Below are 24,008 nucleotides of genomic sequence, written 5' to 3'. Positions count from 1 at the left end.
CCCCGCCGCCCCCGCCCGCACCCGCGCCCGCGCCCCCGCCGCCGCCATGGGCGTGCAGGGCTTCCAGGACTACATCGAGAAGCACTGCCCGAGCGCCGTGGTGCCGGTGGAGCTGCAGAAGCTGGCCCGGGGCAGCCTGGTGGGCGGCGGGCGGCAGCGGCCCCCGCAGACCCCGCTGCGCCTGCTGGTGGACGCGGACAACTGCCTGCACCGCCTCTACGGTGGCTTCTACACCGACTGGGTCAGCGGCGGCCAGTGGAACCACATGCTTGGCTACCTGGCGGCGCTGGCCAAGGCCTGCTTCGGCGGCAACATCGAGCTCTTCGTCTTCTTCAACGGCGCGCTCGAGAAGGCCCGGCTGCACGAGTGGGTCAAGCGGCAGGGCAACGAGCGCCAGACGGCACAGCAGATCGTCAGCCATGTCCAGAACAAGGGCACCCCGCCGCCCAAGGTCTGGTTCCTGCCGCCCGTCTGCATGGCCCACTGCATCCGCCTGGCGCTCATCCGCTTCCACGTCAAGGTGAGGCCGGGGATCCGGGCGGGCCGGGGACCGGGGCCGCGCCGCACCCCTATCCCCCTTCCCAGGGCACAGAATGTCGCCCGGCCGTGGCGGCGCTGGGGGCAGCGAGCTCCCCCAGCCCTGGCTCGGGATAGCCGGGCCGGGCCGCAAGATGGATGGCCGCGAGTGCAGGCCGCGCGCTGCCCAAGCCCGCCTCCAGCTGTCCCTGTTCGGGGTCCTCGGCCGCGTGGGGACACCTGAGGGCTGGGAGAGAGCACCGGACGAGAATTCGGAGGCGGCAGTGTCATCATCCCCAATATCCTTAGTTTTTCCCGTCCGGTGGGGGCGGGCAGGCTATCACTCACCTTCCACTTTGACAAAATATGACTCCCTTTTCTAATTTAGCCTGTTCTTTCCCAGCAACAGGTTCATCTTGGAAGCAAGCAGGATACAGAGTAATAGAGGGGGTTTCGCCAGGGCCCTTGGGGGCTGCAGATATCACTGCTGCTGCCGCCGCCCTTGCCAATGCTGTTAGCCCGGTGACAGCGAGACGTGTCTAAGGGCCAGTGCCCTGGCCTCTACTTCGGAACGCAGTGCCCTGTCCGTGTTCCTCTTAGTACAGGGTGTTTAGAGAATCTTTCTATGACTTTTTGTGTTAGATTTCAAAGAACCGTGCACTTTGACAGGATGGGATTTTGTCAGTTCTGTGACTTCACGTCGGTGTGAAAGGTCTTTAAGGCAGTTCGGTTTTGTAGATCCCACGCGAAAGGAGTCCTTCAGAGTCAGGGGGCGAGCTATGCGGGGCGTGAACTCGCAGGATTTATTTTTCGGGTGCACAGTAAGTATTCAGTGACCTTCAGCGGCGCCCTGACGGGTGGGTAATCAGAGCTCTCCATCACCGGCCTCCTCTGGCCCTTTGGCAGAGGGTTCCGCAGCTGGCACGGGGCCAGAGGAGAACTTCAGGACCCAGCAGTGACTGTGGAGATAAGCACATACATGATCCTGGACTTCACGTTCTGATTGCTTGCTTTTTTCATTGGTTTTCTTGAAAACAAATTTTGGGGGCCTTTTTGGTGTCTTAGCTCTTGCCACTCTGCCTTCCATCTTGTCATTCTTCGACATTTCCTTGAAACTGCTGGAGCTGAAAGTTTGTGAAATTCTGTCTTCGCGGTTGCCCCCGGTGCCCGCGACGAGATGGTGGTAGTTAAGCCGAAAATGATAGCGGAAGTCCCACCCACGATCCGGTTGCAATTGGTGAGATGGTGTTTAAGTCGTGGGTGGAGGCGGCCGGCAGAGTCCCGATTGGCCCCTACGCCTGGCAGACACACAACTGCCATTCCTCAGGGAAGTTCGGGTGAGAGGAAGTGCCTGCCTAGTAATTTCTGAATCGGAGCCTGGGGCGCTCAGGGAAGTGAGGTGCTGCCATTTGTCTGAGGCGATCCATCTCCCTAATAGAGCGTAAAAGTGTTCATAGTTTAGTCTTGTTCAGAGATGGAAAAGACTACTTAAGAGACAGGATGCGCTGCACTTACTTGCCTTTGGTAACCGCACAGCTATCTACTTAACTAGTCAGGCGACTTTCAAGGGAACACTGAATGTTATTTAGGATTAGAATCAGTGTGTATGCATATGGTCACTGTATCTTTAAAGAACTGAGTTCTTTTTAATTCTACAGTTTCTTTATCTTTGCACCCCCTTGAATGCCTCGCACACCTAGTAGGTGCTCAGAATTCAGACCAATGTGTAAGTGTTTGGAAACTAGATTTAAGCTCCATTTAAGATCGTCTTATTCACTTAGGTTTCTGGACAGGGGATAATTTTGTCTATATTTTGCTTTTGCTAAGCTTTTAATTATTGAGCTAGGATCATATTATAGTGTAAATTGCACAAAATGAATATTGTAATGACTCGATTACTTGGTGGTCTCTTAGCTGGCGACCTTACTTTTTTGAAAAGTGCCTAAGAGATTTAGCTACTAGAAATTTCTCAGCAACCAAGCAAGATGTCAGGAAGTTTGGGTACAATGTTGTGGGGGTTGGCGGGCGTGGGGGGGTGCCTTTACTTTCCTCACTGAAGAATCCTTTTAAGCTCTCTCACTCACGGACTGGTCTCTTTTTAGATGTAACTCTAACAAGCTTGGTTATCTGTTTTCTAAACTCAGCTTGAGAAGAGGGTGAAGAGGAGAGTCTGCCAGAGGCAGGAGCACCATTAATAGCAAGAAGTGACAACAAGAGTGAAGATTTAAAAAGCTATAAAAAGCAAACATAATTCTGGGGCTATTTTAAGAAAAGGAAAACAACCCTATGTACTTCAGTAGTTCCTGAGGGTAGTACAATGTGTATTCTATAAGGATGATTTTGAGTCATAAAAATTAATATTCAGCATTCTCTGTTTAAGGGATTGAAACAGTGTATACCATTTAATAAAATATACCCATAAAATGGTTAAAAGGTTTAAAACCATGATGAGGTATCTACTACAGGCCTATTAGAATGGCTAAAAGAGAAAAAAATTTGAGCAATACCAAGTGCTAGCAAGAATGCTGAGCAACTGGATCCTCACACATTGCTTGCGGGAATGCAGAACGGCACCGCCACCCCGGAAACCAGTGGCAATTTCTTAGAAAGTTAAGCATACATTTATCATACCATCCAGCAGTTCCACTCCTGGGTATTTTCCTAATGAAGACTTTTGTTTTCGCAGAAACTCATACTCAAATGTCCATAGCAGCTTAAATCATAATAGCCAAAAGTGGAAACAAAGTATCTTTTAATAAGTGAATGGTTAAACTACTGTAAGGCCATACTGTGGAATGCTACTTAGCAGCAGTAAGGAAGGTGTAGGTAACAACTTGCATGAGTCTTTAATTAAGGTTTTATACTGAGTGAAAGAAGCCAGGTTCAAAAGGGATGATTATAAAACTATAGTGATGGGGACCCATTCAGTGGTGCTGGGAGTAGAGGAGAGGAAGGATGTACACATTAAGGGGACAGCAGGAGAGAGCTTTGTGGAGTGATGGAACTGTTCTGTATTCTGATGGTGGTGATGCTACTGTACATTAAAATCAGAATGATTCATCCAAAGTAAACGTGTTAATTTTACCGTATGATAATTTTTTTAAGATTAAGTAAAAACCACTGGCAAAGGAATTGACATGAACACTTCAGTATATATAATGTTGGGTAAATGAGACATTTATAAAAACTTTAAGCATCTTACTGGTGCTTTCTCCTGTTTTGTAAATTGGCGGAGGGGCATAATTTCTTGTTACCCTTGCTTACAGAAATCTTTTTTTTTTTTTTTTTGAGATGAAGTCTCACTCTGTTGCCCAGGCTGGAGTGCAGTGGCGTGATCTTGGCTCACTGCAACCTCCACCTCCTGGGTTCAAGTGGTTCTCCTGACTCAGCCTCCCTAGTAACTGGGATTACAGGCGTGCCTGCCATCATGCCCGGCTAATTTTTGGGTTTTTGGTAGAGACGGGGTTTCACCATCTTGGCCAGGCTGGTCTTGAGCTCCTGACCTCGTGATCCACCCGCCTCGGCCTCCCAAAGTGCTGGGATTACAGGTGTGAGCCACTGTGCCTGGCCAGGAGAAATCTTTTTTGACTTAGAGATTATTTCTTTTACAGAGTAATAATTGTATTTTTTGTTCAGTAGTAGTAATTGTATTTCTTTAACCATTAGAAGTTGGTCTACATGGAAGGAGAGCCAGAACAATGAAAATAATAATAATACGTTGGCCTGTGTATTGACTAGTTTTGGACAGGTCCTGAAATAGCCTAATTTGAACTTGGTTTTAGCTAGTTACTTGGACAGTTTCCTCTTGTGTGCTTTGGGTCATTATAACCTTTGAAACTTCAGTAAATGACATGTTTATTTTAAAATCTTGGTCACTGGAGCTTTCATAAATGTTTCTGCTATGTGACTTGTGGTATCAGTGTAAGGGTTTATAATGAAGTCCTTCAGATCTTCTGAATTTGCTTCCATTGGAGTTTTGTTAAATAATGCTCTTACATAAAATGGCATTCATGCTTTAAGTCAGTGGAAGAATGTGAGGTTAGACTATGGTTTAGAATTTTCATGGTTAGCATAATTACATGTTTGTATTTAGAGATGATTTCTCTTCATGTATACTTGATGGGGGAGAGAATGGTATCAGACCAGGTCCTTGCTAGGTCCTTTCTCACATATGCCATATCATTTAATCCTCAGAGTGCTTTGTTACCCCATTTTACATGCGGAAAAAACAGGATCTAGTGATTAAGTGACATCTGGGGACAAGTCATTAGTAACCTCAAGACGGAAGTGGAGTGCTAAAGTCAGAGTTCAGCTTCTTTGTGTAAGAGTACTTTGTGGGTGTGCCTACCTACAGTTCACCCTCAGGTCAATTATGATAGCTAACCGCTTCTACTATGTTTTCTAGTTAGGATAGGAATAGCCAAGCTTCTACTCAGAAGAAAAAGTTTCTTTTCAGAAGAAAAATGTCCATCAGTAGATCCTGAACACTGACAGTATATCTTATTCTTTTTTTTTTTTTTTTTGAGACGGAGTCTCGCTCTGTCGCCCAGGCTGGAGTGCGGTGGCCGGATCTCAGCTCGCTGTAAGCTCCGCCTCCCGGGTTTACGCCATTCTCCTGCCTCAGCCTCCTGAGTAGCTGGGACTACAGGCGCCCACCACCTCGCCTGGCTAGTTTTTTTTTTTTTTTTTGTATTTTTTACTAGAGACGGGGTTTCACCATGTTAGCCAGGATGGTCTCGATCTCCTGACCTCGTGATCCACCTGTCTCGGCCTCCCAAAGTGCTGCGATTACAGGTGTGAGCCACCGCGCCCAGCCAGTGTATCTTATTCTTTTTTTTTTGAGACGGAGTCTCGCTCTGTAGCCCGGGCTGGAGTGCAGTGGCCGGATCTCAGCTCACTGCAAGCTCCGCCTCCCAGGTTTACGCCATTCTCCTGCCTCAGCCTCCTGAGTAGCTGGGACTACAGGCGCCCGCCACCACGCCCGGCTAGTTTTTTGTATTTTTTAGTAGAGGCGGGGTTTCACCGTGTTAGCCAGGATGGTCTCGATCTCCTGACCTCGTGATCCGCCCGCCTCGGCCTCCCAAAGTGCTGGGATTACAGGCTTGAGCCACCGCGCCCGGCCGTGTATCTTATTCTTAAGGACCTTTAATTGACTGGAAAATGTTTAAGGTTCAAAACTGACCATATTATACCTCAAACTAGTCATTGTATATATTTCTCTATTGTACTACTTTTGTCACTAGTTTAATTCACATAGCATAATGTCTTCAAGATTCATTCATGTTGTAGATTGTGTCAGAAGTTCCTTAACTTTTAAGGCTAAAGAATACTCCACTGTATCTCTGCACCACATTTTGTTTATCTGTTCATCCACTGGTGGGTACTTGGGTTGCTTCCACTTTTTGACTATTGTGAATACTGAGTAATGCTTTTATGGGCATGGTATACAGAGAGCTGTTCGAGTTCCTGCTTTCGCTCCTTTTGGGTATATACTCAGAAGTAGAATTGCTGGGTCATATGTAATCCTCTGTTTTTCTTTTTAAGGAATTGCCATACATTTTCCACAGTGACTGTGTAGGCCATATATTTTATGTCATAAGTTATATAATACATATTATTATAATATAGTTCTATTTTTTCACATTAATGTGATCACACTATTCGTTATTCAGCAGTTTGCTTTTTTATTTGTAAGAAGTCTTTCCATGTCTATACTTAGAGCCCTAAATCTTTTCAGTCCCTAAATAGTATTCCATAATTTATCCAACCCCGACAGATGGTGTACACATGGTATATACATACAGTAGAGCCAAAGGTATGCACATTTTAAAAGCCACGTAGGGCCATAGAGTCAACATTGCCAGACCTTCAGACTTTGCAAGAAAGCCAGAAACCCAGATTTTATTTAAAATTATTCCATTTTAAAAATGCCAAGTGAAGGAAAACTTGGTTCTAAGTTAGCTTCAGCTCTTGTGCCAATAATTTATTTGAGCACTGATCTTTATCAACAATTATCATGGTCATCTAAATCTCTTCCTTCTTTTTTTTTTAACTTTAAAATTAAACCTATCAAAAACCACTCTGTCTCTTCCTGTCTGCCTCCTTGAACCTTTTTCAGTGATCAAAATGCTTCCATTTCCTGGGGTTACTGCAATATGATGTTTCCTTAAATGCCACAATCCTCTTGGCCACTTCCATGGTATATTCTTTATTATGTACTTCTCAGTATTACATCTTTTGAGGTGAGTGCTAACCACAAGTTTATTCAACATCTCACCATTTCCAAGGGACAGCCTCACTGTCCTCAAAGACTTCAGCACCTGGTTTTACATACTTATATATTGTTTATACTGTGTCCCATCAACACAGACACTGACTTTTCACATCTCTAATCTGGCATCCTGATTCTGCAACTGGAGTGAATTTCTAATTGCACTTTAGATACTCCCGAGCTTGGACTATATAATTAGTGAGAAAAGTGACCCCACCTTTAACACTTGTGAATGCTGTGTCCCTGTCGCCCCTTGCCACTCCCACTGTCTGTCCCTGCTTGCCTTCTGCCATTTCTCTTTTCCCATTCTGTTGGCTTCCTTTTTAGTATAATGAGCTTGAGCTTCATGATCACACACTTCAGAGTTACACCCTCTACCACCATAGAGTCATGCTTGCTATTCCAGCATCCCATCCTCCCAGTCCCTAGAATAATGACACACCAGGCCAATTCTGGCTCAGTAGTCTCCTACTTAACTGTTATACTCTTCCTTTTTTCTGGTACCCTCAACATTTGAATTCACTGTATTTACCCAAAAGCTCTAAGAAATGCTTTGCAAACCCTTTGGTGGGTTGTGAAACCAAATTATTGGATGTTTGCCATTATTTAAAAATGACAGAGAATAAAATAGAATGAAAAATAGAATGCAAGGCATATACTATAGGTAAATTCCTTGTTATTACCCTTTTGTATTACTGTAGGTAGCAGTCAGAATGGCCTCTGCACCTACCCCCGCTCCCCGGTGGAACTAATCTTGCACAGCTTTGGCAGGGTAGACGGCCACATCTTCAGGGAGGTCACTCTCCTGTTGGGACTTGAGCAAAACCATTAAGTCCAAATTCCTGTTCAGACTTGTAGACCTTCCTGCGAACTGAACTCATTTGACCTTACTTCATGTTTCACAATCCCTCTACTGTACTTTTTTAAATGTTCCCAACCCAACTGCTCACTATTTCCCCAAGAAATATCCAGCTTTTGCTTATGTCATTCCCTCTTGTTTAACTACTGTACTGTGTCCTACTTTTGCTCATCAAAATTTTACTTATATTTCAAAGCCCATGTCAAATGCCAGCCTTCTTTGTGGAATCTCTTGATATTTGAAAAAGTGGACCGGGAATACACACACAGCATAGTGTGTTTGCCGTGGACGTTCTGTAGTCTGTTGTATTGCACCTACCTGCATAGCTGCATATTTACCTCCCCCAGCCACCCGTAGTCTCCTTGAGGCCAGGGACCGTGTGTTTACTCCTCTTGTACCCCCTAATGCTTACCATAGGCACTCAACTCTAATCAGAATATTTGCTGCGTTCCATTATATACCCAGACAAATTATTTCAAAATCTGGATCAATGGCCATTACTTAAGATTTGTTTTTTTTAATCTTAAATTTCTCATACACTCTTTTCTGACTGGTTCCCAGTGGTGGTTAATTCTCCTCTCAGCAAACGCTGGAGTGCCTGTTAATGCCCAGGCCTGGAGGAGTGAACAGAATAGGAAAGGAAGGAAACCTTCAGGGAACCTATAGCCTCTGGGTTGAAGAGGTTCATTTAAATCCTTTTTTTCTTGTTTGGAACTTTCTTTGATACTGTAGAACAATATATTTACTCAGTGAAGACCTGTGAGTGGCTCTCAAGTAGGGTTAACAGTTGAGACATTTGGCAGGGGACATTTGGCAGTGCCTGGAAGCATTTTTGGTTGTCACAGCTGGGGGAGGATGTTAACTGAAGGCATCTATTGGGTGGAGGCCAAGGATGCTGCCAAACATTCTACAGTGCACAGAACAGCCCCCATAGCAAAGAATAATCTGGCCCAAAATACCAGTAGTACCAAGGTAAGGAAATTTTGGTATGAGCAAATCAAAAAATTCTAAGCTTTATGCCTTTGTAAAGTCATATAAATGTTTGCAATAGAGATGTCCAAGTATACCAGGAAGAAAGTAATCAAAACCACAACTTAATTTTCTGAATCAAAATACAAGTATACTTCCTCCTATGTCTAACATGTTTAGATCGACATTGTTCTTCATTTTAGTTTTCTGAAATTTGTATGAATAGGAAGAAACTAACACATAGTACACATTCCAACCTTAATAAGCACTACACCATAGGAATAAATGTCAAATATCGCATAATATGAAGAAGAGAGATTTTAGGATTTGAAAAATTAGACTACTTTTCAGTAGATTTATAGGCATAATTTTCTAAATAAAACAGGCATTTAAGTGAATCACAGTTCAGATAAAAATATTCTTAAATTCTCTAAATGTCTCCATATAGTTCACCATTTATTTCACTTTTGCTTTTTTTTTTTTTTTAAATTCAAAGTCTCACTCTGTTGCCCAACCTGGAGTGCAGTGATACGATCTTGACTGACTGCAACCTCTACCTCCTGGGTTCAAGCGATTCTTCTGCCTCAGCCTCCTAAGTAGCTGGGATTACACGCCATGCCCAGCTAATTTTTCTATTTTTAGTAGAGACGGGGTTTCACTATGTTGGCCAGGCTGGTCTCGAACTCCTGACCTCTGATCCGCCTGCCTTGGCCTCCCAAAGTGCTGGGATTAAAGGCGTGAGCCATTGCACCTGTCCCCATTTTTGTTTATTTTTATGTTTTCTCTAGAAGTAAATCTGATGAAGACCTTGCCTGTTATCCAGCTCTTAGAATGGTACTTGGTGTGTAGTACATGCTCAGAAAATATTTGATAAGTGGATATGAATCACCAGTTACAGGCAAGGAAGTGTGATGACAGAAAGATGGTAGGAAGCAGCAGTTTTAAAGTCCCCATAGAGTTAATTCCAAAATCACTGGTGTCAGCTTGGCCACCTGGTGCAGAGCTTTTATCTTTGAATAAGCCTTTTATGCTTCTTAACTTAGGAGATGTGTTGAGGGCATAAAAGGGGTGACTGCTTAGGGAAATGGGCTGCATTTAGCCACTTTTCCTCTTGTTATACCTGGCTTTATCACACATTGTTTCTAGGCATCTCAGGGAAAAGTGTAGACTTGAACTTGACCCACTGCAATATTTGCAGAGGTGATGGTCAGTCTGCATTATAGAGTTTAGGATCCATGATTTAGAAACAGTACTTTTGTGCTCCAGTCATTTGGCATTTCTCAGTTGTCTCTAGAATCAATTAACTTTCTTGAAGGGATGAATTTACCATGTTGGTGTTTTACTGGTTAGTGCAGGGAAGTATACTAGAGGGTTTATTGCTGGAGGGTTGACTTGACAGGTCTGAAGTGCATCGTTCATCCTCTGAGCTGGAGCATATTTATGAACAGTAGGAACAAGCCAGCCCAGACTATTGGAGGGGTCACTGGGCTGCATGGATGAGACGGTTCAATTTCCTGGACCTATGAAGACTTTGCAAGTGTTACTATCTTGAAATAAATAGTATCAACCTGAGATTCTTATTGAAATTTTATGTTTTATATTTTAGAATGATATTTTAATAAGAATGATGTTGCTAGGATTTAGCTGAGTCATTAATTACTAGATTAGGCTAAATAGATTATGAATACAAATTATGTGGGTGTTTCCTCCTTTTATCATTTTATTTTTTTATTTTTAAAGTTTGTAAAGTTTAATTTGCATTTCTTTCATGACATCCACTCCTTTATTATTGTTATTATTGTTAATATTTTTAGAGGGAAAAATCAAACAGTTTTACAATTCGAGCATCCCAAATCTGAAATGCTCCAAAATCCAAAACTTTTTGAGCACCAGCATGATGCACAAAGGAAATGCTCATTGGAGCGTTTTGGATTTTTGATTTTTGAATTTAGAATGTTGAACTGGTAAGCATAATAACAAATATTCCAAAACCTGAAAAAGCCTGAAATGCAAACACTTCTGGTCTTAAGTGTTTCAGTAAAGGACACCTAACCTGTATTATTGAATAACCATTGAACCAGACTGTGATCACATCACAAGCAGTGTGTGCAAAAGAGATTGCAAAAGCAAAAAAGAAGTATCACCCTTTGATACAGCCTGGCAGATACAAACTATTACATACATGCTATTTGTCCTTAGTCAAAGGAAAAGGAAAACTCTCCCTTTTTATAAGTAGGAAGTTAATTTTGGAGCCAAGCACCTAGGCCTTCTGAGAAGACAGGGAGATACCCTTCTTTTTATTATTATTGTTAATTAAAATTGTGGTAAAATACGCATAACATAAAATTTACCAACTTAACCATTTTTAAGTGTACAGTTCAGTGGCATTAAGTATATATATGTATATATATATATATTTTGAGATGGAGTCTCACTCTGTCACCAAGCCTGGAGCGTGGTGGTGTGATCTCATCCCACTGCAACCTTTGCCTCCCAAATGCAAGCGATTCTCCTGCCTTAGCCTCCTGAGTAGCTGGGATTACAGTGTGCGCCTGCCACCACACTCGGCTAATTTTTGTATTTTTAGTAGAGACAGGGTGTCACCATCTTGGCCAGGCTGGTCTTGAACTCCTAACCTCGAGTGACCTACCACCCTCGGCCTCCCATAGTACTGAGATTGGCATAAAGTATATTCACATTGTTGTATCACCACCACCACCACCATCTATCCCCAGAACTTTTTCCTCGTCCCAAACTGAAACTATGTACCCACTAAACTGTAACTCCGCATTCCTTCCCTGCCCCAGCTCCTGGTAGCCACCACCTCTGTCTCTGAAGTTGTGTACTCTATGAACGTCATATAATGAGATCGTACAGTATTTGTAATTTTGTGTCTGGTTTATTGCATTTAACACAATGTCTTCGAGGTTCATACGTGTTGTAACGTGTCAGAATGTCCTCCTGAAGGCTCAGTAACGTTCTGTTGTATTGGGTAGACCACATTTTGTTTATCCATTCATCAGTGGATGGACACTTGGGCTTCATCCTTTTTGTCATTGTGAATGGTGCTGCTGTGAACATGAGTGTACTGACATCTCTTCGGACCCATTCTTTCAACCTAGAAGTGTAATTGCTGTATCATAGGGTAGTTCTGTGTTAAGTTTTTTGAGGAATCACCATACTATTTCCCAAGAGGCCACACCATTTTACATTCCCACCAGCAGTGCACAAGGGATGTATTTTTCTCCACATATTCTTGTTGACACTTATTTTCTTTTTTTTTTTAAATAGTAGCCATCCTAATGGGTGTGAAGTATACAGTGTCTCATTGTGGTTTTGATTTATATTTCTGTAATAATGAGTGAAGCTGAGCATCTTTTCATGTCCCACTCCCTTATTTTAAGAAATGTTTTCCTTGTTTTTAATATCGCTGTACCCAGTTCTCATTTATTCTAAACGAGATGTGTAAGATAAGCTTGTTTAGCTATGATTTCGCCTTACCTGAAGAGAGAGAGTTCTTTTTAGAGGCATTGCTGCTATGTGTCATAGCATTTAAATTGCCCTTCAAACAGCAACAAAACTCTGCCACCAAATTGGAGTTGACTTTTTTTAATGTTCTCATCTTTAGTTGGACTAGAGTAGGGAACAGAAGCTTCAGTGTTAGTTTTTCCCACCTCAGAGCTATTGACTGCCCATTGGGAAGGGGCCCAAAACTGCCTTTTTGGTAGTTGTTTTTTAAAACAAAGTAATTTAGGTGAACCTATACGCTCTTATGATCAGGTTGTTTTTTATCTTCTGAATCAGATAGTGGGCTGGAGGGTGTGTCACGTTGTTGCCTGAACTGGTGTAAAATTATTCTGAAGAAAAACCACGTGAACGGTGTTTTCCTAGTGTCAGAAAATCTATGTATGAGAACCCATAGCGTTTCAGGTCCTGTGTGAAAAGCATAAAGAAACCTTTTTACGTAGCTTCCTTAAAGGTACATAGTAACTGACATTTGTCAAGTGCTTATTATTTGTGAATGCTTCTGAGCTGTTTACGTGTAGTATGTTTAATCATCGCAGCTGCCCTATGAGACAGAGGAATACTATTATTCTTACAGATGAAGAAATGGAAGTACAGAAAGTACTAAAGTAGGCAGTGGAGTTCACCCAGCTGGTGCCAGAGTCACAAACCTCACTGTAGAAGTGTTTCTTTTTTTTTTTTTTTTGAGACGGAGTCTTTCTCTGTCGCCCCGGCTGGAGTGCAGTGGCACGATCTCGGCTCACTGCAAGCTCCGCCTCCCGGGTTCCCGCCATTCTCCTGCCTCAGCCTCCCGAGGAGCTGGGACTACAGGCGCCACCACCGCGCCCGGCTAATTTTTTGTATTTTTAGTAGAGACGGGGTTTCACCATGGTCTCGATCTCCTGACCTTGTGATCCGCCCGCCTCGGCCTCCCAAAGTGCTGGGATTACAGGCGTGAGCCACCGCGCCCGGCCAGAAGTGTTTCTTCACTGGAGACTAGGAGTGAGTAACAGTGTGAAGTTTTTTTCTTATGGGGTCGGCCCGTAGCTGTGTTTCAGAATTAATAAACATTATACTTGCCAAGTAAGCTTGGGAGTTTTTTAGTCGTTATACTTTGTAAAAGTCCTGAGTTTTGATATATCTGCTTTTTTAATGATGAAATGTAAATCTAATGAGATAAAAAGATTTACCTAGGAATATTTGGTAAATTTAGAGTGGCATAAAATTATCATCTTAAATGAAGTACAGAGTACTTTCTTGAGACCAGAAACGGGCCCTTTTGCCACTTCTTAAAACTTCTTTTTTTTTTTGAGACGGAGTCTCGCTCTGCCGCCCAGGCTGGAGTGCAGTGGCCGGGTCTCAGCTCACTGCAAGCTCCGCCTCCCGGGTTCACGCCATTCTCCTGCCTCAGCCTCCCAAGCAGCTGGGACTACAGGCGCCCGCCATGTCGCCCGGCTAGTTTTTTGTATTTTTTAGTAGAGACGGGGTTTCACCATGTTAGCCAGGATGGTCTCGATCTCCTGACCTCGTGATCCGCCTCTCTCGGCCTCCCAAAGTGCTGGGAAAACTTCTTAACACTAATGACACCTAGCATATTTTTTGAGGAGGGGTAGACAGGGAGGAAGAAGCTGAGAAGTGTTGTGCTTCCCATGCTGGCTGCCCCAGGTTAGGGTGTTCTATTGGACACTGGCCGCGTCATCACTTCACAAGGGATGAGAAGCAGAATGCTCCTCGGGGTTGTTTACAGAAGGAATTTGAGAGTTTCACTTCCTTGATCTCAAAGCTTGCATTTTGATAGAGTGGAAATGGTAGCCCTGACAAAAATTAATCAAGGCCTGGTGCTTTTGAAATGGCAGATACTTTCAGTGGCTACTAGCCTGGGACTTTCAGTAAGGAGGCAGCTCATAGTTCGGTGAGTGACTTTACCCCCTTTCAAGGGCTACCTGTAAGTAAGTGTTTTCAGGGCTTAATTTTTTACGTCATTTTGTTCTTCGAGGGGGTTCAAAATGAAATAATCTCAACATTGTGTTTAATAGTTTTAATTCACTTCTGAAATTAACATTAAGAACTGGAAGTACACATTTCATTATATTATGCCCAGTCCAAGCCAGGTGTTGGAAAGCCAGGGAAGAGAAGAAGCAGATACACAAGAGTGAGAGAGTAGCTTAGTGCAGGAGAAAGGAAAACAGGAAGGCACTTCAGAAGAGCAGATGAATAGCACGGGAGCTCAAGTCTGTCAGACCCTGAATCCCCAAAGCTTCAGCCTGGTACTTAATGTTTATTCTTAATTAAATAACTGCCTCGTAAGTTATTTTGATGCAACCCAGAATCTTTTTTCCATTCCCACCCAACGTTGCATTGTATCATCTTTTTACCCCTGCTCATGTCCTTGACCAGATTTTTAACCAGACTTTCCATGATTTAAATCTTAAGGAATTGTATATTGGGCCTCTTACGAATATTCTTAGTAGTTTGACTGCATTTATTCACTCATAAATTAATTGGTAACCAAATTCCATACTTTGTAGGTTTTCCTGTTTCTTTCAACTGGACTATCTGTGGGAAGATTTCTGTTTTTATGTAATAGGCTTTTTGAAACTTGCATTTAGGCCAGGATTTATTTTTCACGTGTCTGTTATACTTTGTTCATCTAATAAAGTGGTTTGAAATAGTCTTTCAGCTGATGTCTTGTCTTGTCTTGTTTTTTTTTTTTTTAGAAAAATAAACTTACTTGGAATAATTTTATAGAAAATTTGCAAAGGTAGTACAGACTTCCCAAATATCCTTCACTCAGCTTCCAGGGAATGTTCACTTCCTGCTAGCTGGCACAGTGATCTATACCAAGAAACTAGCCTTGGTAGACTACTGTGAACTTCATTATGGACTTCATTTGGATTTCATCTGTTTCCCACCAGTGTCCTTTTCTCTTCTGGGACTCTGGTCAGGACCTCTGGTATCCTCCATCCCCTGTCTTCTGGGACAGCTTCTCTGTGTGTCTTTGGTGATCTTGACACTTTTGAGGAGTACTAATCAGGTGTTTTATAGAATGTCCCCAATCTGGGTTTATCTGATGCTTTCTCCATATTAAATTATGGCGTGTGTTTGGGAGAAGACTAGCCCAGAGGTGTGGGGTGCTTCTCAGCACCCCACATGGCACATGGCATTGACTTGGCTTAGCACTGGACGATGCCAACCTTGGTTGCTTGGGTAAGGAGCTGTCTGCAAGTGTTTGCTCTGTAGTGACCAGTTTTCCTTTCGCTCATTTGTAACATCCTCATCCTTTGGAAGCAGTAATTAAGTCCAGCCCACATTCAAAGGGGAGAGGGTTAAACTCTACCTGTTGGGGAGAAAACTATATGGTATTATTTGAATTTTTCTGTAGGGAAAATGTGTCTCTTCTCCCTTCATTTATTTAATCATTTATTTTTATCATTATGGGCTCCCGTCCTCTTGCTAGGGTCATAATCAATTCACTTGGGGTTATATCCAGTTCTGCCTTATCCTTGCTCACATTATCCTGACTCTGGCTGTGGGAGCTCTCTTGGGTTGGCCCGTGTGACACAGGCCATCCTTTTGTTTTGGGAGTGCTTCCTTGCTTTCTGGACCTACAAGATGCTTTAGGTGCACCTTGTGTTTTCCTGCTCCAGTGTCAGCTGTCTCCAAAGAGAAGCCCTGGTTCTTTGTCATGGAGAAGGTGCCTGGAAACCTTGGTCGGGGCGCTGGTGTAGTCCTGCTGCTGGAGTGTCTCTGTGTCTGGGCCCTCGTAGCTGACAGCTTCAGGTACTCCTGCTGCTTGGGGGCCCCTGTGAGGAGATCTGTGTGGACACCAGCTCTTCCATTGTTTCTGTACCCACCTATGTGTGCATTTTCGCCTCAACACCAGTTCTCACTGATGTCTCATGGCTAATCCAGCACCATGAGGTTCATTCTAGCCTTCTCCTTTTGCATGATTATTTGTAGTTTCTCTGACAGTGAGGATCTGGCTCATACAGCATTTGCTTTAACCCTAGTGTTCCTGCAAAGTAATTTCAGAATTGTTAATGCAGATTCTGGGAGGCATGCTTAAACAAGTGGAGTATGCTGGTTGCCAGGTACTCAAGTGGTTTCAGTGAGGCTGTTTCATACATTTTATAATACAGTTGTATACATTTGTCAGTCTGCATTCTACCCTGGCATCCCCTGACACCCTGGTTGATTTGTTTTTTCATTTGCATACATTAAAGTTTATTCTGTGTGTTGTACAATTGAATGAGTTTTGACAAATGCAGAGTCATCTTGTTCCTACCACCCCTAGGCAATTGACTTTTAACTCTTTCATTCAGAGTTTTTTCTGATTTTCTTTGCCAGATCTGCTGTCACCACTCCCAGCATTTCCCCCACTGAGTAACTGCGGAACTACACTTCCATACTTCCATTCTTCACCCATGGAAAAGGACATCCTCTCTGTTACACTGGTGGTTTTTAATGCCAGGTTGCACTTCCTCAGATAAAAGCACAATTAATTTTAACGAGAAGGAAGAGTTCTAGAATTTTAGAAGTGGAAGGAATATCGAGATCTATGAGATTTTACATTGGTTGTTGGGGAGGTTGTCCTGGCAGGTTGGGTATCTGGGGCAGAGTTGGAGCATAGACTCTGATTTACACCCCCTCTCCCGCCCCCCAACCCTCTTTACTCAGGAGACTTGAGAAAGGAAAGATGAGCTGAGGCCAGGTTGGGAGAAGTCCTACCTTTGCCGCAGGTGTGAAGCTGTGTTCATGGGTGTGCTCCTTTAGCTTTTGTTTTAGAACACAAATTCTAGCAGTTAGATGTTTGTTGAATGCTCTGTCTGGTTTTGGGAAGGATTATGGTATTGTTAATCATTTGCAAATTAGAGTCGTACTGAATTATTAATAGTTCAATTACTTTGCTTTTTAATGCCAATCTAAAATCAAGTGTTCTGAGCAAATAGGTGATTCTGTTGTGGGTGGAGGAAGGAGGTAATTGTGAAAGCCCCACATGCCACCTTTGTTTTTTTGGTTTTTTGTTTCTTTTTTTTGAGACGGAGTTTCGCTCTTGTTGCCCAGGCTGGAGTGCAGTGGTGCAATCTTGACTCATTGCAACCTCCACCTCCCAGATTCAAGAGATTCTCCTGCCTCAGCCTCCTGAGTAGCTGGGATTATAGGCGCCAGCCACCACGCCTGGCTACATTTTTTGTATTTTTAGTAGAGTCGGGGTTTCACCATCTTGGCCAGGCTAGTCTCGAACTCCTGACCTCAGGTGATCCACCCACCTTGGCCCCCCAAAGTGCTGGGATTACAGGCGTGAGCCACTGCGCCCGGCTACCACCTTTGTTTTATAAGGTTCTACTGGATATTGGTCTGTACTGGATAGACCGTATCTTACTAGTTTTAATTTGCTAATTTAAGGACTCTTTGGGGAACCATCAAATGCAACGCCAAAACTGGGGCAGTTTTTAATTGTTTTTGGTACTTGCTGGCTGCCAGCACCAAGCTAGACCCTTGATACAAAGATGAGTAAGCTGTGCCCCTTGTCCTCTTGGAGAGACATGCATGTAAAAGAACAGTAGTTTGTCTGGAGTGCTGTAACAGAGAGATGACCAGAGTGTAGGTATGGTTTATAATAGGACTTCCTCCGCTTTTTGTTAGTTTTTTTTTCTTTTAAAAAGGGATTTTTAAAGCATAATTCCACCACCCTGATTACAACTATGTTGGCCTTTGCCTTTTTCTTTCCAGCCTTTTACCACAAATGAAGTTTTATATAGTTGTGTATACACGATATTGTATTCTGAAATGCTTTTGTTTAATACTTTACCTGAAGCTTTTTCTGTTTCTCCACAGTACAGTATAGTGACTGTGTCTATCTCTGTAATTTATTTTTTTCCCTTAGGAGTCTACCGTGATCCTTTTTATGCTTCTAATGTTGTTTATTTAGTGAATTGGTTTCTTAGGCTCTATTTCCTGGAGTGAGGTTACCGGGTTAAAGAGTATGAACGTTTTACAGCTCTTGAAATATATTGCCTGCTGTTTTACAACACTGACCGCATTACTTGAAAGCTGCCAGATTAGACCTGATCCCTGCTACTCTCAGACTTCATCATCCCCCACTTTTCCTCTTGATCCCAGGGTCGGAGCGCAGTGGGTCCCTCTGTCCAGGCAACAGGCCAGGCTCACTTCCTGACCTTTGTACGTCTCCCTCCCATGCCCCATGGGTACTCTCCTTGGAGGTCCTGCCCAGGGCCAGCCCCTCCTTTCAGGGCTTGGTTAGAAAGCCACTTCTTGTGAGATGCCTTTGCTTCCACTGTGGGCCAGCAGCCCCTTCTCACCCAGGCGTTGTTCCCCACCCTGTGAAACTGGGAGATGAGTGCTGGCTGTCTCTCAAGTCCCTGCTGATGGAGGTGGGCAGGGCTGGGCTCTCACCTCCTTTTAGCCTCTGTTTTAGTTCTGCCCAGCTTCCTTCCCAACATGTGTGAATCTAAGGAACAAGCTGCCTTTTCTAGATCTCCTTGGAGGAATGAGGGAGGGTGAGCCAAGAAGGGAGTGGTCACTTACTGTCTCCTTTCATTTTCGTATCTCTTAATAGAGTGTACAGACTTAACTATTAAAGATGTCTGGAAAAAAGCCAGTAATTTCTAATGATTTTAAAGTAGTTTAAAAATCACTGTAAATGTAAAGTTGTACATAATAAAAGGATTTGAGGTAAAGAACTTGGATTAGAAATTACCATTTCTAGAAGTGAGAGGATGAAGCAGGCCTAATTTTAGATTTTTGAAAAATCTATTCTGTTTTAGCTGGTGTACAGTGTTTTTAGATTGAAGGATAAAACAGCAGTTGCCTTTTCTAAAGAATAGAATGTTATTTGACTGGATGTTGTTGTGTTTTTTTCTTATAAAGTAAAATGTTTGTATTGAAATATTTACCAAGAATTCAGAAAGTGATTTCTTCTTTTACGTACGCATCTTGAAAAGGTTTGCTTTGCCTCTCAGTGAGATTTCATTATAGCTAACTTTCCAACAAAATGTGGCAGCTGCTTTTATTATGAAAGTTGGTGAGAAGTGAGGTAAACTCCACAGTGATGTCCAGTAGCATTATCTGAGGTAATGAGAATGTTCTGTCTGTGCTGTCCAGTTAGTATGTTAGCTTCTGGTGTCCTGTGACCTCTCAGTACTTGAACTTAATTTTGAATTTAATTTAATATAAACTTTCTCTCAGTGTAGCCACACATTGGACAGTAGTTTTAAAAACTTAAGGTTAAGAATGGCACACAATTTTCTCCTCTAAGGCCCTGTGGAGAGTTAATACTCCTTTGTTACTGGAATCACCTAATTTAGTTTAAATTAATGTTCGCTAAATTACCTTATCCATTGTAGAAACAAAAAATCTGCCAGAATTTTAGTTGTATTAATGAGTATGTGAAACAGCAGGAGAGAATTTGGTGGTCTTGGACTGTAAATCATTTAGAACATTTTTTCCGGGTGTTTTTGCTATATTTTTTGGACTAGAGAGTCCAGAGGACTTTGACTTCTCAGAGGTGTTGCTTCTCTGCTTGCTCCTTCGTGTGTTGTGGAAATCCGAGGTAGTGTGGATGTTTCAGTGGGGATTCAGCAGAAGTAAAGAGGGTGTCTTAGATTTTTCATCACTGAAAAGGCAGTTGATGTAGACCTAGTCCTGACATAGTGTGTGGGACACAGAATAAGCCTGTGGCAGTTACACTGAGGGTGAACATGTGCATCCTTATACAGTCTCCACGTGTGGAAGGCTTTAGGAGGATAATAACTGGTTGACAGGTAGGCGAGGGATCATACTTTTATTTTATTTTTAAAATTCTGATGATTTCACCTGACGCATTTGATCTACTTTGAAGAAATGGTTTGGTTTCATTGACACTGGGTGGCTTCTTTCTGTCTCCCTCTTTCCCACCTCTTTATTTTCTTGTGTCTTTCTCCCCGTCTCTTCCTTGAAAATACTGTCATGGGGTCTGCTGGCTTTGTGTGTTTTCAAGCAGGGTGATCTTTGAGCTTGACAACAATTGAAAATTGATTTGTAGTCTAGATGGGATCGTAACTTACTGACAGGAAATTATTTAAATGCAATGTCCCACAGAAATTTCTTAGTGGAGCAATGTGTCACAAACTTTATTATGGCATTTTTTTGACTGTTCGGCTTTCATGGATAGTTTCCATAAATGTGATTTTTCAGCTTGTGTACAAACATTCCTGCTTATTGAGCTTGTTGCTACAGTGTTACCCTACATCTGATGAAGTTTTTTTCTCGTTTGCCAGGTTGCACAGAGCATTGAGGATCACCATCAGGAAGTGATTGGTTTCTGCAGAGAGAATGGTTTCCATGGCTTGGTTGCATATGACTCTGATTATGCACTGTGCAACATCCCCTACTATTTCAGTGCCCATGCCCTAAAACTGAGCCGGAACGGGAAAAGTCTCACCACAAGCCAATATCTGATGCATGAAGTTGCCAAGCAACTGGACCTGAATCCAAATCGTTTTCCTATTTTTGCTGCTCTCTTAGGTAGGTGGAGCAGTGTGAAAATATTTTATAAGGGAGTGACCATATGATGCGCTCATTGATCTTTTAAGTATTCAGTGCTTGAATGTTTTGGATGTGTATCTCACATTGAAGAGAACCAAGGTGTGGGCTCTTCCTTAGCATTCCTTGCTTTGTATTATTTTTTGGCGTAGCTAATGTGCTACTTTTGTTCTTAAGTGTTTGTTGAGGTATCGGTATCGTTCTATCCAGGAATTGTTCAGATTAATTTTGTGAATAACCTTATTTAAGGTTTTGAAAAACTAACATTCTAAATCACAGTTGTCAACACATGGTCACTAGGTAAATTAGACATTTAAACCTTTGACATAAATTATGTTTATAATAGAAGAAAATATGCTATGGGGTTAGAACGATGATGTTTTCACCTCATTTTCAGGACACTCACTACTTTAGAAGAGAAACAAAAATAAGCTATCGTACCTTGTTTCCAACACGTACATTTTAAGTAAATGTGTACATGTCTTTAAAAAATTTCCTTGGAGGAATTCCTTATGCTGAATACCCAGAAAGGGTGAAATCTTGTTTTCACTATGACATCTTTTAATTTTCTTTAATTAAAAATAATCCCCCCATGCCTGTAATCTGAGCACTTTGGGATGCCAAGGCAGGTGGCTCACCTGAGGTCAGGAGTTTGAGACCAGCCTGGCCAACATGGTGAAACCCTGTCTTTACTAAAAATACAAAAATTAGCCGGGCATGGTGGCGGGTGCCTGTAGTCCTAGCTACTTGGGAGGCTGAGGCACAAGAATGGCTTGAACCCGGGAGGCAGAGGTTGTGGTGAGCCGAGATTGCACCACTGCACTCCGGCCTGGGCGACAGAGTGAGACTTTGTCTCCAAAAAAAAAAAAAAAAAACATTTCCCAAGAGGTAATATATTTGTCTGTCACTTTATATTTGCATTGTGTGTTTTCTTTCTTTGCTCTTTTGTCAGATACCTTTTCTTATGCTTTCATTGTGCTTGTCTCACCCTACTTTAATATTCAGCTCTAGTTTGCTTAGAGTTGATAAGAATCGTGTCCAACTGTAAGTAAACATGTTTTGGAGGGAGGCACTCCTGTGGTTTGAATCCATGAATCGGATGGGATTTGGGGCTGTTTCGGACACACAAGCCCAGTTTGGGAAGCTGTGTGGTCTCCAGTGCTCAGTTACCGTGCTGCCTTGCAGTATATATTCCATAGAGGCTAGCCGTCCAATCCAGTCCTGTTCAAGAGGGGATTATATTGTGGATTAGTTTTAGAAATGCCTAGTTATCAGAAAGATTTTTATAAACACTCCAAAACAGTTTTACACAACTAGAAATTGTAGTGAAGGAGTCACAATTTATTTTTATTTTTTTGGAGGGACTGGTTCTTTATTTCAAAAAGACACTTGTCAATCCAATATTCAGTATCACAACAGTTGCGCTATTGATTTCTCTTTCTCCCAGTTGGTCTCAAATGAGAGTACGTTTTAAGCCAATAAACTGTAGGATATATACCTAACAGACCTCCTAGAAACCTTATCAGAAAATGGGGACTGGGTAGGAAAGAAGCTTCAAAAGATCAGCAAACTGCCAGCCCATGGGTTGCAGAGGCTGTGCTCTTCAAGTTTTCATCTTTAAGATATCTTTGGACAATTTTTTTGTTTGTTTGTTTTAATGGAATCTCACTTTGTTGCCCAGGCTGGAGTACAATAGTGTGATCTTGGCTCACTGCAACCTCCGCCTCCATGGTTCAAGCAGTTCTTATGCCTCAGGCTCCTGAAAGCTGGGATTACAGGCGCCTGCCACTATACCTGGTTACTTTTTGTATTTTTAGTAGAGACAGGGTTTCACCATCTTGACCAGGCTGGTCTTGAACTCCTGAGCTCAAGCAATCCACCCACCTCTGTCTTTGCTGGGATTACAGGTGTGAGCCACCGCACCCAGCATTTTTTTTTTTTGAGACAGGTTTTCACTCTGTTGCCTATAGTGGAGTGCAGTGGTGCCATCTCGGCTCACTGCAACCTCTGCCTCCCAGGCTCAAGCGATCCTTCCATCTCAACTTCCCAAGTAGTTGGGACTACAGGTGCATGCCACCACGTCCGGCTAGTTTTTTTGGTGTGTGTTTTTGGTCAAGACAGGGTTTCACCATGTTGGCCAGGCTAGTCTCCAACTCCTGAGCTCACGGCGATCCACCTGCCTGAGCCTCCCAAAGTGCTGGGATTACAGGCATGAGCCACCGCGCCTGGCCACACAATTTTTTATATATTATCTTGTGAAAGCATTTCATGTTTTGCTATTATCAGTCAGTCAACAAAATTGTGATTTCACAAGTTGTGTTTGTTTGAATCTAATCGCAAATACAGTGCTTAGTAAGGGAACTCTTGTGTCTTTGGGGATTTGGGGGATTAAAACTAATCTTTTAAATATATTTTCAAATATTAAAATATAAAAGGATATTTCCTCTGATGTTAAAAGTGAGTATGGCAGTGTCACATTATATGGAAAGTTCCATATTTGCTTAAATGCTATGCAAAATAGCTTGGCATATTAATTGACTTTGAATGTGAAAATCATATGCTCTTAGAATATGGATGCCTTAGCTCATTTGATAAATGGAAGAATACTGTTTATCTTGTTGAAGAAACATTGACTATGGTATTTGGAAAATGATGCCAACTGATACTTTTCTAGCTTGTTAGTTTGTGAAGTTTTGAAATAAGTGAAAAACAAAATCAATTGCAATATGTTGTCAATTTAATTTAGGGCTTGGAATCTCTTCAAAAAGTTTAGTGACGTTATAGGTAAGCTCCTGAGTTTTTGTTGTCGTCGTCGTTTTTTGAGATGGAGTCTCTCTGTGTTGCCCAGGCTGGAGTGCAGTGGTGTGATCTTGGCTCACTGCAACCTCTGTCTCACAGGTTAAAGTGATTCTCATGCCTCAGCCTCCCGAGTAGCTGGGATTACAGGTGTGTGCTACCACACCTGGCTAATTCTCACCATGTTGGCCAGGCGGGAAAAGTTTCACTGTGCTCAAATGAGAAAGCTTATTTTTCTTTTCCCTTCTGTAATGGAAAGTATAGCTATATAAAGTATTTTGTTTTAGGAATGTTGGAATATTCATTTAAGTATTTCACCCAGTTTTTCACAGGGACTGTTACTAATGTTCAAGTTGCCTTAATATTATTTCAAATTGGCCGGGCGCAGTGGCTCAAGCCTGTAATCCCAGCACTTTGGGAGGCCGAGACGGGCGGATCACAAGGTCAGGAGATCGAGACCATCCTGGCTAATACGGTGAAACCCCGTCTCTACTAAAGAATACAAAAAACTAGCCGGGCGATGAGGCGGGCGCCTGTAGTCCCAGCTAC

General features: G+C 42.6%; 1 protein-coding gene across 1 annotated transcript in view; it reads left to right on the top strand.

Annotated features, from left to right (window-relative positions):
* Positions 1-46: 46 nt before the first annotated feature.
* The window catches only part of FAM120A (family with sequence similarity 120A), a 117,596-nt gene continuing 93,634 nt past the window's right edge, over positions 47-24,008 (top strand). Inside the window, 2 exon segments of the mRNA XM_033236707.1 lie at positions 47-520; positions 20,399-20,645. Coding sequence (XP_033092598.1) covers positions 47-520; positions 20,399-20,645 — 721 coding nt within the window.

This window comes from Trachypithecus francoisi, unplaced genomic scaffold (genome assembly GCF_009764315.1).
Source record: "Trachypithecus francoisi isolate TF-2019V2 unplaced genomic scaffold, Tfra_2.0 Lachesis_group16, whole genome shotgun sequence".
Lineage (NCBI taxonomy): Eukaryota > Metazoa > Chordata > Mammalia > Primates > Cercopithecidae > Trachypithecus > Trachypithecus francoisi.
Note: the sequence above shows the minus strand (reverse complement) of the source record. Positions and strands in the feature narration are given on the sequence as shown.